Source organism: Podarcis gaigeae (genome assembly GCF_964106915.1).
Source record: "Podarcis gaigeae genome assembly, chromosome: 6".
Classification (NCBI taxonomy): Eukaryota; Metazoa; Chordata; class Lepidosauria; order Squamata; family Lacertidae; genus Podarcis; species Podarcis gaigeae.
This window is the reverse complement of record NC_139682.1, coordinates 31,436,280-31,450,470: the sequence shown is the minus strand read 5'-3', so window position 1 is coordinate 31,450,470 and position 14,191 is coordinate 31,436,280. Positions and strand designations below refer to the sequence as shown.

General features: G+C 41.0%; 1 protein-coding gene across 1 annotated transcript in view; it reads left to right on the top strand.

The window, feature by feature from the left end:
• The first annotated feature begins 1,801 nt into the window (after window positions 1–1,801).
• Window positions 1,802–14,191, top strand: part of CEP250 (centrosomal protein 250) — a 36,252-nt gene continuing 23,862 nt past the window's right edge. The window contains 12 exon segments of the mRNA XM_083746418.1: window positions 1,802–2,446; window positions 2,448–2,624; window positions 4,067–4,249; window positions 4,950–5,006; window positions 5,585–5,667; window positions 5,807–5,972; window positions 6,603–6,709; window positions 6,858–7,115; window positions 7,852–7,948; window positions 8,460–8,558; window positions 9,041–9,193; window positions 13,765–13,943. Of these exon segments, the coding sequence (XP_083602544.1) occupies window positions 2,351–2,446; window positions 2,448–2,624; window positions 4,067–4,249; window positions 4,950–5,006; window positions 5,585–5,667; window positions 5,807–5,972; window positions 6,603–6,709; window positions 6,858–7,115; window positions 7,852–7,948; window positions 8,460–8,558; window positions 9,041–9,193; window positions 13,765–13,943 (1,655 nt within the window). The 5' untranslated portion in view covers window positions 1,802–2,350.

Here is a 14,191-nt window from a genome sequence, read left to right as displayed (position 1 = left end):
TTGGAGCCTGACAGAAACTGTTTGCAGTGAATGGGAGGCTGATACCACTACTGTATTTATTTGGAAAAAAGTTCAGCTGAAATAAAGTTGTCTGCTGGTGAACAGGTTTAGGCTTTGCCATGTCTGAAGTCTGGTATGGTCAACTGTAGAGGCACTGAGATTGCAATTATGATATGGATGCTGAAAGGCAAGGCCTGTTGGTCGAGTAAAGAACTGCTCAGCTTTGAAATTTCAACAGTGTTCATACATTTTGAACCTTTGGCACAATCAAGTTTTTAACGGTACTTCTTTAAAACAAACCATGAAACTGGAGATTCTCAGGTGCTGAATTCTTCATATATACCAAATTCTGTGCTTAAGTAGTATGATTCACAAGAGGGGTTCATATGAACACCCGTGTGCTGACAGAGCAAGCAGTTGTTCAGCCAGTGTGAAAGGCCCTACAGGCATACCTTCTTATACATAGAATGCTTCTAGTATAACTTCCCATTTTATGTCTGTGTTAATTAACTTGGAATAACTACCCCAGTTCTGTTTTCACAATCCCTAAAGAGATTAGAATCAGTACTCGTAAAAGTAGTTTATATTATTAATTGTACACGTTAATTACATGCTCTTGGGGCAGGTTACAAAAAACGATCAGAACTGCTAAATGCTACCAAAATACACATTTACAGCAACCAATTCACAGGAGATAATTTACAACTCAGCTATCAGGTCAATTCCAACAGAGGTACTGAGAGCAACTAACATGTTATTGGGCACAGCTTGAATCTGGGCACTGAAATTTCTGTTTCTTACACCTGACACCATAATCCTAATCAACCTCTTTTGGAAATGTGTCCTATTACTTTTCAATGAGACTTACTTCTAAGCAAGCATGTAACCTGATTCAAAGGCCTAAAGTGGCAATTCTAATCCCATTTACCTAAAAGCAAGCTCCACTAGCATTCAATAAAACATAATTTCTGGAGTGTTAGGATTGCATTGTTCCTCTCCAGTTAAGACTGCTGCCTCATCTAGCCAATCCTGGGTCCCTATTGAAAGCAGGGAGACATCCTACCATAAAGGTAAAGGTACCCCTGCCCGTACGGGCCAGTCTTGACAGACTCTGGGGTTGTGCGCCCATCTCACTCAAGAGGCCAGGGGCCAGCGCTGTCCGCAGACACTTCCAGGTCACGTGGCCAGCGTGACAAAAGCTGCATCTGGCGAGCCAGAACCGCACACGGAAACGCCGTTTACCTTCCCGCTAGTAAGCGGTCCCTATTTATCTACTTGCACCCGGGGGTGCTTTTGAACTGCTAGGTTGGCAGGCGCATGGACCGAGCAACGGGAGCGCACCCCGCCGCAGGGATTCGAACCGCCGATCGGCAAGTCCTAGGCGCTGAGGCTTTAATCCACAGCGCCACCTGCGTCCCCATCCTACCATGGTACTTGCATAAACCCCATTTCATGACTCAGATTTTGGCAACCTTAAAGGTATTATCTGGGAGGATATGTGATTGTTTTACATGTTTTAAATATGTTAACTTGTTTTAACTGCCTCATGTTGGGGAAAAGGTGGGGCATAAATGTTGTTTAGTCGTTTAGTCGTGTCCGACTCTTCGTGACCCCATGGACCACAGCACGCCAGGCACTTCTGTCCTCCACTGCCTCCCGCAGTTTGGTCAGACTCATGTTTGTAGCTTCGAGAACACTGTCCAACCATCTCGTCCTCTGTCGTCCCCTTCTCCTTGTGCCCTCAATCTTTCCCAACATCAGGTCTTTTCCAGGGATTCCATTTATTTATATTAGTATAAATAAATATATAGTAATAATAGTAATTAGGTAAATAAGTAAACAACGTGAAAGAGAACCCCTCTGTATTTTGAGCACGGGTTTGTAGCCTATCTTATGGAGAGCTGTGGGCTAAAGAGCCTAACTCCGCATAGGAATGAGCTGTCCCTGGGACGAACCAGACGCTTATGTACCCCAAACTGCGAACAGCGGGGTCAGCGCTTGCCCAGACTTCCCGACGCGGCCTGGACGGCCTTCGAGCGCTGTGTACGTGAACTGGCGGCGGCGAGAAGCCGAGATCTGAGGGCCCAAACGGCAAGCGCTCCACAACCGCCAAGGGTCCTTGTGTTTCGCTGGAGGGGTTGCCGTGAGAGGCCTAGCCTCGTCGCTCAGGAAATAACCGCGCAGCTCGAACTTCCGAAAAGCCACTGCTATTGCCTCGCGCTATTCCGCTCCCCCCGCCAGCCCCCCCGCCGCCTTTCCTGCCGGCGGCATTGGCTACTGGGAGTCGGAGCTTCGCACTAGGCCTGTCCTGCCTGTGGGGATAATGTACCAGGCCTAGACAGTCCCCTTCATGGGCTCACAGGGGGAACGTGCGCCCTCATACGCCCGGGCAGCCAAGAGTCTCTTAACTGTGGAAAAGCGGGGCGGCACAAACGAGTCGCTTGCCCGCTTCCACTAGGCGAGCGAGCAGGCGGGTTTCCGTTGCCGGAGCGGAGAGAAGAAATGTAATAGGACTCCGGCGGCCCCCTTTCCCCGCCCACGAAAGCCTGCAGGCGGCAGCGGAAAGGAAGTTTCACCATCTCTGTGGAGGTGAGCATCCCAGGTGCACGTGGAGGCGTGCTCAGGTGAGGGCGGGGAGGCTTGCTTGCTGTTATATACTAGGCAGGGCAGAACAGGTGAGGGATAACGTGCTGCTATTGAGAATTATAACGGAGTGCCATCACCTCGCTCCGCCTCCGCTTCTGAGCCCAACCCGTTTGCAGAAAGGGAAACTACAGATCTTCCCGGACTCTGGATTGGAAGAATCTGCCATTAATAGAGGACACCCCCCACACCCACACAACCGCCTCAAAATTCGTGCAGATATATGTGGCTGCTTACTGTTGTTGCAAACTCAAAAGTCCTAAGGTTAAAAATGCTAAGCACTTGCAAGTAAGCCCCATTGGATTCAACGGAACTTGTTTTTGAATAAGCAGGCATGAGATAGTGCCAATCTGCATTACAAGATTGTTGTAAATAGTCTTGAGGTGCATTAGGTTAGGGAAAGTATCAGAGATACATTTCTATGCAATTTCCAGCAAGTAAACGCTTGGAAATCCATTATACTTTCAAATAAATGCACAGAGGAATAGGTTATGGACTCTGCACCATGAAAGCTTGGGTCTTGATAAGTTTTTAAATGCCACAAGACAAAAAAAGTTGTTTTTTGCTTCCACAGACTAACATGGCTAGGATGTATAATGTAAAGTTGAGATGGATAGTTATCTTGTCAAGGACAAGTGGTGAGAAAAGAGAATTAATATTTATTTGTGCTTTTCACAAGTGGAATTCTTGCATAGATTTAGTTTGGTGTTGGAATTCGTACTTATTCCACGTGCATGTGTGACACATCCTGCATGTTGTGATTTGCTACTATACAGAATGGACTGTAGGAATTTGTGTCAGAATATTGACAGAGTTGTGCAAAATCATAGATTATTGACAAACCATAACGTTATATTGAAATTACAATTTCTAAAAATGCAGACTGATGTATTTACTTGAGAATAAGCAGCATAGCGGGAATTGTTTTTGAAAACAAACAAACATAGAATCGTACTTCCTTTGTAAGAAAAATGTATTGGATCAGTTGATGCAAAGAAGATTTCCATTTGAAATGTATTAGGCACATTTTTGCTTTTACTCAATCATATTAAAACTTTTTAAAATGTCAGCTTGAGGTTGCATCTTGCATCTCCACCTGCTTTTTCTTGACTCTGTAACACACCGCTTTATGGTTTCTTTGTGTGTTTTTTGGTAATATTCCCATTCTCATAAAATATGACTAAAAATGGCTTGACAAGTGTCATAACTAATGCTTTTTCATTCTTTATACAGAATGGAAGCCTGCAACAAGACTGTTGAAATGGCTTTCCAGCTAACAACATTTATTTTTCTTCTGTTGGAAACAAAGCAAATTATTTCCCATCTATGTGCATTTTTCCTTTTGAGGAAGTAGAGCTATCAGGGCCATCTTGTCTGCTAGATTAATTAAACCAGTCTTGCTTCTTTCTGCTTTGACCTTTAGATGGAAGGAGACCAAGCAGCAAGCAGTATGAAAACACAGACAGTTCACTTACTTCCAGAAGAGCAACTAGTGGCACTACATCACCAGATGGTGGAAAATCAGGCATCCTATCAGCACAGACTACAGAATTCCCAGGAGGCACAGCATAGGCAGGCAGTACTTGTAGAAAAGTTACAGGCAAAGGTAAAACCAGTACAGTATATTTCTAGTGATATCTGAAACAAGGAGATGATGAAATTTGAGTAGAGAGCTGTTGGTGGATGGAAGAAGGGTACATTAAGAATAAAGTGTTTGCTTGAAAACAAATTTCTTTCTGTTCTTCTAAATATACATTTTGGGCATAGAACCATTTTCCTGACTTGGCAAATTGCTCAGTTCTAAACTTGCGATATCCCCCATTTTTCTGTCTTTCTGAAAACCTGTAACCCCCGCCTCCCCAAAGCAATGAGCTGCTGTGCCAACTGGTAAATATTAGCACCATTGTACTACTTCAAAGGCACTCTGCTGTGCTTGCTGGAAGTTAAGCTGATGCATCAATAACCAGCTAATTTGCCATTTGATATAAATGGCAGTACTGTATTGCTGTATATTTCGCAGAAAATATTCTTGAAATGCTTCCTTAAAAATGTATTCTTTCCCATTTATTTTAAGAATATTGAATATTGAATATACATTGTGTTTAAGCCTGGTTTTAAAAGAAAACTATTCATAGCCATTTCATATGTATGTATGCATGTATGTATGTATGTATGTATGTGCAATGCACAAAATCATCCCTAAACAACTTGGAACAAACTCAGAACTCAGAACTCATGAAGGGTGTTGCTGCATACACACTCTAAGAGGTAATAATAATATACCAACTTTTCCTGTTTTATTGCAGGTGCTTCAATATCGTAATTGGTGCAAGGAGTTAGAAATGCGTCTGGAAGCAAATAGGGTAAGTTTCAAAGTATGTGAGTACCATTTTTTGTGGTTTTGCTATTGGTAACAAAGTGTTTGTTGGAGAAATTGGTGCTCTTGTCCTTGCTATTTTTCCTTGTAGTGTTCTACTTCCCTTTTGTGATCACTGTTAAAAGAAATTAGCATAGTTCAATATATGCTGTAATGTCCCAAACAATGGGCATGCTTATTTACATGGAAACTAGCAAGGAAATCAAATTATGACATAGCTTTGACTAGTCTTCTATTATGAACAGCAGGTGTGTGTGGAGGGGTGGATTCTCACTGGGATAATAGTGGGGCCAAGTGATTATAGTTCAATTTTCTCCAGTTATTTTAAAAAATAAACCACACAAGGACTAAAGTTGTGAATGACACTGTCTTGTTTGGCCCTTAAGCATCTTTCATTAAGCAAGAAAGACCCTAAAAATGCAAACAAATGCACTTCAAGTTGTGCTCATCTCAGCTGTTCACTGGCTTATTGATTCATGGGACGTTAACAAGGAGATCCTGAAGTGAGGGAATAGACTTAATATGGATGTTGTTTAGATTAAATTGTCTGCCTTTTTCGCAAAGGGGTCCCATCCACACCAGTGGGATCGTAAAGAGGACCGTAGTCTAGAGAAAGCACTGATCCAGTTGGAAGAAGAGCAGCAGAGGTGAGTGAGCTTTTGCAGAAGCTTTATCTTAGCTGGTTTTTGGGGAAAGCTGTGCAACAGCTGCAGCACCATCATTTCATCTTATCGGGACCTTTACAATAGAGATTTGCTAATCCATTGCCATTCTCCTGTGCTTCAGATGTGAGAATTTGGCTGGGGTGAACAACTTGCTCCGTGAGCACTTGGACAAAGCCAATGAGGTGAATGGGGCTCTCCGAGAGGATGTCAGCAAGCTGATAGCTGACTGGACAAGGGCCAGAGATGAGCTAGAGCACAAGGAGAGCGAATGGCATAAAGAGCGGGAGGTAGGAATATGTCACTAATAAGATACTGGGTAGGGAAGGTGGATTTCCTTATTGATTAACCTTATATTCTAGGCACAAATACTCATTTCTGATTTGGCAGGCATTGGCTGGGATTAAGAAAACAGCAGAATATTAATTCAGGGTGCATACAGATGTACATTGTTCTAGAAGTCAAGACACTGCGGAAATTGTTTCATATACTGTATGTTATACCGACATGCAGTTCCCAGTGAATGATTTTCAGAGGTAGTATCGTGAAGAAAAAACAACTCCTGTATTCAATATAGATCTGAACATCTTTTATTGATGTGGAAAATGCTGTGTATTATGAGATTATCTTATACGATCCATGCATTCTAAGGTTAGAAAAGTATTTCTCAATCATTTGACTTCTTTCCAGACTTCTCAATAATTGGTCAGTCCTAAACAATATAATAAAAGCTTTTTCAAATTTCAGAGACATGTATTTTTTAACAGTTTAAAGAGACTCAGTTTTGTCGGTTCTGAACGTCTTTAACATGATTCTGAATGCTGCTGGCAATAATTAAATATGCATTTTTGAAAGAAAGCAGTTTTTGTTTTAGGCTGGGAAAATAAAGCTGTGACTTGCTGTTGTCTTTACATATATAGTTCTTTGAGAGTTATATGCGGACTGAACATGATCGTCTCTTTGGCATATGGCGGCAAGTAGTGACCTTGCACCGTTATTTTGTGGAAATGAAGACAGCAACTGACAGGTGAGGTTTTTCTGTCAGTTGAATGTGAAGTCATTTGCTGAGCTAAAATAGCTGATTAATAGGGAAAAAACTGACTCTAGTTTTTCACGTCTTTAAATCTGTAATTTAATTTTTTTGTCCAGTACAGTATTATTTGTTTCTGTTTCAGGGATCTGTCTGAACTAAAGGCTGAGCAAGCAAGACTTTCTGGCTGTATACTTGTCAGTTGCTTACACTTAAGTTCAGGCACACAGCTCTTGGATACCAATAGTTTTGAAAAACTTACCCTGAGGGGACAGGCCCAACAGCAGCAACTTCATATCAGGCCCAAGAAGTTGGATATGGAAAAGGAAATATACCAGCAAGCACAAGCAATTGTGAGTTTGCATGTCAAAGGAGAATTAGCAAAGGAGGATCTTCATAACAGGTAAAGTACCTCCTTAAAAGGCCCCACTAGCTGCTGTCCTCATTTACTGTAGATTTTTAAAAGAGTCAGATGGGACTCTTTAATAATATAATAATAATAACATAACAGTGCTGCTGAATCAGACCAAAGGCCTATTGAATCTAGTAGTCTCTTAAAGTGGCCACCTAGAAGCTCCTGCAGCCAATCGGAAGCTACGCCTTGGTTTTCGAATGGTTCCGGGAGTTCAACAGACTCCCGGAACGGATTGAGTTCGACAACCAAGGTACCACTGTACTAGAATCTCAGAGATCAGTCGCTGATCCAGAGAAGGGATTCAACCCAGTGTGGTTTTGTCTCTTAAAAAAATATTGACCGGTGATTCTTGAGCTGGGGGTGGTGATTCTTAAGCTGGGAGTGTGGGGGGGGGTGAGGAAGAGGATAAAAAAGACAAAGGCTATATTTTAAGCTAGTGTAGTTGATGTGAAATGAGTTGTGAAGTATAGACTAAGTGGTTTGGTGTCTGCAACTTTGGGCATGTGAAGTCGGATAGGAGTATGTGTCGCTGCACAATTTGCTTCATAACTTTTTTCCTAAGGTGGCTGGAGATTTACATTTTTTAAAAAAATGAAAGCTCAAAATCTGTGGGCCCTGCCTAGGGCCACCAGTGAAGACTTTCACGGGTGCAAGGTTGGCAACCTCTGTGCTAATGTGTTAGTGAAAAGCCTAGTGGTGTAAATGCTTCTCTTCTTTTTCCAAGGGTGATAGAGTTGACTGCCTTGCTTGAACAATCTCAAAAACAGAACGAGGAGAAGGAAATGTCAATGAAGACTCTCAGAGACACTGTGGAGATTCTGGTATGTTAGCAACAGTTTGAAAAATAATCCAGTGGCTGTTGTGGAGAAACGTTCTTTTGTTCTGTCAGCACTTAGCACTGTCAGCACTTAGAATAGAGGTGTCTGGTTAGTGACGTAGCAGGCATTTGGAGACACTCCACTGATATGATGCTGTCATTCAGTACTCTTCTTAAACCTGCACTCTAAAATATGAGCTATGTCTGAGGGAATTGCACCTCTGGAAGAAGATGTAAAGGTAAAGGTAAAGGGACCCCTGACCATTAGGTCCAGTCTCGGACGACTCTGGGGTTGCGGTGCTCATCTCGCTTTACTGGCCGAGGGAGCCGGCGTACAGCTGCTGGGTCATGTGGCCAGCATGACTAAGCCACTTCTGGCAAACCAGAGCAGTGCATGGAAACGCTGTTTACCTTCCTGCTGGAGCGGTACCTATTTATCTACTTGCACTTTGACATGCTTTTGAACTGCTAGGTGGGTAGTAGCTCCCTCTTAATCTCCCTTATTCTTTTTCTAGGAGGCTGATCGCTTGCAGAAAGAATATGAACAATCACTGAGCAATAATACACATGAAGAGATACTTTCCCTTCAGCATGTGATAAAAGAAATAACTGAGGTGGACCTAACTGGAATCTGTCTTCATGTTGCTTCTGTAGAATTTCCCATGTCTGTATTTAAAAACAAAATTAATGAGAGCAGATGTGGTATAAACATATGATCTAAACTTTAAACACAGGTTTTACATATTTTGCACTTACTCGGGGCACTTCCATTTGTTCATGTATTTCAGTGTTTAAAAACACTGATTTCAAGACTTTTGTGAGGACTAAGCGCTGCTAAGGACTGACACAAATTAAGCCCTGATACTACTACTACTACTACTACTATTATTAGTTGATTTCCCTTGGCTGATTATGTAATCCTAGATTTTGCTGCTGCCATTTTGCTGGGTTGTATTCTGCCCCATCATCATAATTTCCCATCCTTGAAAATTCAGTGGATCACTATTTTCCAGCAGAAGTGAAAGACAAATAGGTAGCGAGGTGCAGTGTTTTGATTGTACAGAACTGAGAAAGTAATGTTGGTCTTGGATTTCAGGCAGTAATCAATGAGAGTGATGCAACGATTGGCACCCCACAGGATGAGAACTATGCTGAGCCTTGTAGCTTCTTGCAATTGAACCCTGGTGACCCAGAGAGGGCTGTCCTGCTGGTGCGTGAGGTGCTGACTAGGAGAAGCAATGAAGTGCAGGTGAGAACTTCAGAGGCTCCCTTGCCAGTAAGACTTTCACATCACCAGTAGTAAAACTCCACACCTCGTATAGCACTTTTCTCTGCCTTTGATGCTCTGCCTTATAAATTTCAGCCTCTTCCTCTTCCTGCTAATAAGTATTCCTAGTTCCCTCAAGCTGGTTTTGACAGTCATTTCTTTCCCAGACAGGTCTTGCATTGGTGATTTGTTCTTTCCACTTTTCTAATCATTCCCTTTCCACATGAGCATTCTGCTTATGTCCAATCTTACGACTTTCTCTCTCTCTCTTTTTTTAAATTAAGTTTTCAGTTTTACATTTCAAAATAAGCATTTTGCAAACTTTAAAATACCCAATGATTTCCCTCCTTCTCCTTCCATGGTTCATTTTACATGTCATACATTCCTGCATATTTTACTATTCAGATCAGTTTTCTTACTTTACATCAATCAAATATTATTTACACTGTTGAATTTATCTTAAAGATGCCATCTTTTTCAGCTGTGTACAGTTATTTTCCATTTATTCAATAAATGTTTTCTACTCTTATTTAAATATATGTTCTTCTTGCTTTCTTATTCTGTGTGTTAAATCTGCAAAGTCTGCATATTCGATCAACTTAAGTTGCCAATCTTCTTTTGTTAGGATCTTGCTCAGTTGCTATTTTTGGGCTAACAGAAGATGGGCCGCAGTTGTTGCGTACATAAATAACCTTTTATGACACCTTGGAATTTCTGTCTGGGTTATTCCCAATAAAAAGGACTCTGGTTTTTTTTTGGGGGGGGGGAATAATTTTAAACATTTTTTTCAACTCATTAGAAATCATTTCCCAATAAACTTTTTACCTTTTTACGTGTCCACCACATATGAAAAAAGGTTCCCTCCGCTTCTTTACATTTCCAATACATATCTGATCTTAGCCAACCTATCTGGAATTAAACACTATCTTTGGATCATTTATAAATACTTCTCTTTTAGTGAGTAACATGCCATAAATTTCAGATAATTTCCCCAAAGTTTCTCCCAGAGGTTGAAATCTATATTGTGTCCTATATCTATTGCCCATTGTGTCATTGAAATTTTAATAAGCTCCTTTGTTTCCCATTCTAATAAAAATTACACATTTTAGACAGAAGTTTACCCTTATTTTGTAAAAGTTCTTTTTCTAATTGTGAGCTTTGGTCCAGAAATCCATTCTTTTAATCTAATTTAAACATATTGCGTGTCTGTTGATATTGTAGCCAATCCGTAACTTGGCTCCTTAAGTTTTCCATTGGTTTCAGTTTGGGTTCCCTCCCTGTAAAATTCAGCAGTTCCCTGTAAGTCGCCCATTGTCTATCCATATTAATTCTCTTAATTGTAATTGCTTCAATGGGAGTTAGCCATAAAGGGTTTTTTATTTCCAGCAGATTTTTGTATTTCTCCCAGACTCTATACAGATTCTTTCTAAGAATGTGGTTCATGAAACTTATAAACTTTAGCCTTCCCATACCAAAGACATGCATGCCAGCTAAATTCTACATCATGGCCTACTAAATCTAAAATGTCTGCATTGCCCAGTACTATTCATTCTTTTAACCAACTCAAACAAGCTGCCTCATAATACAATTGCAGGTCTGGCAGGGCAAAGCTTCCTTTTTCTTTTGCATCTATCAGAATTTTTTGTTTAATTCTTGGCTTTCCCCCCCCTGCCATATGAATTTAGAAATATCTTTTTTTCCATTCTTTGAAGCAGCTTGGATTATTTACAATCAGATTAGATCAGAATAAAAACAGGATCCTAGGAAATATATTCATTTTAATGGCTGAAACTCTACCTAACATGGGGGAGAATGAAACTTTCCCTATCTCCAACTCTTTCTTAACCTCTTTCCACAATTAAATATAATTATTTTCAAATAGGTTGAATTTGGGAATTTGTCAGCCAAATTTCCAAACACTTATTTTTTTTTGCTTATTTTTAAATCCAACATCCTTTCTAAAACAATAATCAACTGCTCATCCATGTTTTTGACCAACATATTGGTTTTATATGGATATATCTTGAAGCCCACCACTTCTCCAAACCTTTTAATTTCTTCTAATGTTTTGGGAACATTCTCCAAAGGTTGTTCTTGTGTCAACTCCACATCATCAGCAAATGCCCTTAATTTACAGTCTCTACATTCCACCTCAGTACTTTTAATTTCTCAATTTCTCCTTACATTCTGAAGCAGTATTTCTAGTGTCATAATAAACAACAGTGGAAATAGGGGACAGCCTTGTCTCGTTTATTTTTCTAGTTGGCATTTATCTGAAAGAATATTGTTTACTAATATATTTGAAGATTGATCAGTGTAGATTGCTTTAATTCCTGCTAGGAAAGCATTACCTATTTCCATTTTCTCCAGAACCTTAATCACAAATGACCATGAAATATTGTCAAAAGCTTTCTCCACATCTAGAAAGATTAGGGCAGCCTGTTTTTCATTTCTTACTTCCAGGTAAATTGATTGCATTTCTTATATTGTCTTTCATTTGTCGGCCTGGTCTCTGTGAACTGACTCAGTGTCTACTAGCCAAGATTGTAGCAAATAGTTTATAATCACAGTTCAATAATGGACTTCCGGGTCGGCGCCATCGCCGAATGGCGGGCTCCCTCCGAGCTCCGGAGGGAGCCGGCTTGGCAGGGGCTGGGTCCTACCGCACCGGCGATGCGGGGACCCTTAAAAACCACGGCCAGATTGAGGCCGTGGACATGGAGACTCGGCTGGCACCGTTAGCGCCCTCCCGACTCGTGAAGGAGCCTTTTTAAAGGCTACGGATCGGGTGCCGGGGAGAAGCGTGGTGCTTTGAGTTCTCTGCTATCCCTGCCGAGCGCAGCCGCATGCCATCCGGCGGAGAGCGCTGACTTCTTCTATTGAAAATTCGGCTCTAAAGAAGAACCCGTGAGTAATTGGAATATGGACTAAAAAAAAAAGGGGATAAATTTTTAAAATTCGGAGCGAACGGGGGAGGTGGAAAAAAGGAAGTCAGCCTACCCCTAAATTGTAGAAGAGCCAAAACAAAGGACTGGACAACTAAGATCGAGTGTAACCTTATCTTGCCGAATCAGCAACTTCGCGAGGGAAAATTATAAGATTGAGCTGGAGGAGAAAAGTGGAATTGTTTTAAAAAAAAAGCAACCCCCCCGGAATCCCTGGAGCGATTCGTGAAACTGCCTGGAGAAAAGTGATGGAGGTTTTGACAGCTGTCAAAGAGCTGTCAAAAAGGAAGATTAAAATAGAGACTTTGTTATGAGGACTTTGCCGGTTATATTTGTTACAAATTGAATACAAACTGTTTTAAATATCGGTCAACAAGCTACTTGGTCTGGTGGATGTGATTCTGGAAGGGAACTTTGTTACTGCAATCCACCTAGAGGAGCCGAGGGACATTGCATGTGTTTTTCACAGGAAATGTGAACAGTTGAATGGAACTTTCAATCTCCTGGGAAACTGCAGGAATGGAACACTATTTTGTCTGTCTACAGAGGTCTACATACTACAGGAAACAATGGAACTATTTGTTGGAAAATGAAAGGAACATGATGTAATGCTTTGCTTCAAGAATAACAAACCTCTGCAGAGACACTAGAAACTTTTGGAAAAAGAACATTTCTGTGGGAGAACAGAGAAATAAAAAGGAGGAGAATGATTGATAAGAACAAGGAAACAACAAGAACTGGACAGAACTGGGGGAACATTTGGGATATTCAGGTTCGACAAGCTTATGGATACAAAATTGGAGTTTTCACTCCTGGATATAAAAACCTGGATAGAAGAAATGGGCCCTTATTTGATAGACTCCTTCTACGATTGGACATCCGTAATTAAAGACTGGCAAAGAATCGGAGGGATATAGTATAATGTGGGAACTCCAGGAAGATATTAGAAGTGGAGGGATAGGTGAAACGCAAAGGGGAAAGAGGGGAGGGAAAATTGGAATCCAAAGGCTGTAAAATTATTATTTATATTTATCTTATTTTCATCTGTACTATGTTTGAAAGGGGGAAACCCGTGGAAGGGTAAAGATCGATCTTAGGGGACGAGAATTTGGATAAATTGGGTTATTGACGAAGAGTGTAATTTGGGGATAAGAATTTGTTGAATTTAATTGCTTATTTGGAAGATTTGGAACACAAGAGGGGGTAGGGAGGGGAAGTCCTAGTTATTGGCAATAGATTGGATTTAATTTGCTTTGATTTGTTCTAATTTGGAAAACCTTAATAAAAATTATTATAAAAAAATATATATATATAATCACAGTTCAATAATGAAATTGGTCTGTAAATTTTAGTCTTTGTTAAGTCACTGTCTTGGTTTGGGATCTGGGTAATGAATGCATCTTTCCATGAAGCTGGAACTACTGCTGTCACCAGAATTCTATTTATGGGGACCCCAACCGTACAACTTTCTCTGCCTGTACATAACATTCCTTCAGTCTGCAGCTGCTGCTTCTCTGTGAACTAATGCTTAACCACCTCTGCCTGTATATAATACCCCTTCAGTCTCTCACTTTCTCCCTAATCATTATATTTTGCCTTCTTCTGCAGCACCTGAGACAGCAACTCTTGTCTAGTCAAAATTCTGTCAGCTCCTTGGAGAAGCAACAAGAGCAGCAAAAAGACCACTGTAAGTTCCTAAGACAAAAACTTGAGCAGCTAGAAGGAGAGCAAGACACACTCATTAGCCAACTTCAGCATCTGCAGTCCATGGTGGAGACTTACCGCAGGTCAGACATGTAATGCTTTCCCCATCTTTAAAGACTTATATTGTAAAATAGATCCATATGCTTCTCTTGGCTTGCAGTGTGCTTTCCTCTTGTCAAGTCAGTAGGTTGTCTCCAGTGCTAGTCCTACTCAGAGTAGACCCATTGTAATGAATGGATGAAAGTGGCTTTTCCAATGGATCTACTCTGAGTAGCAGTTAGCTGGATGCAGCCCAATATCTCTCTGGATTTGAAGCACCTACTTAAATTGT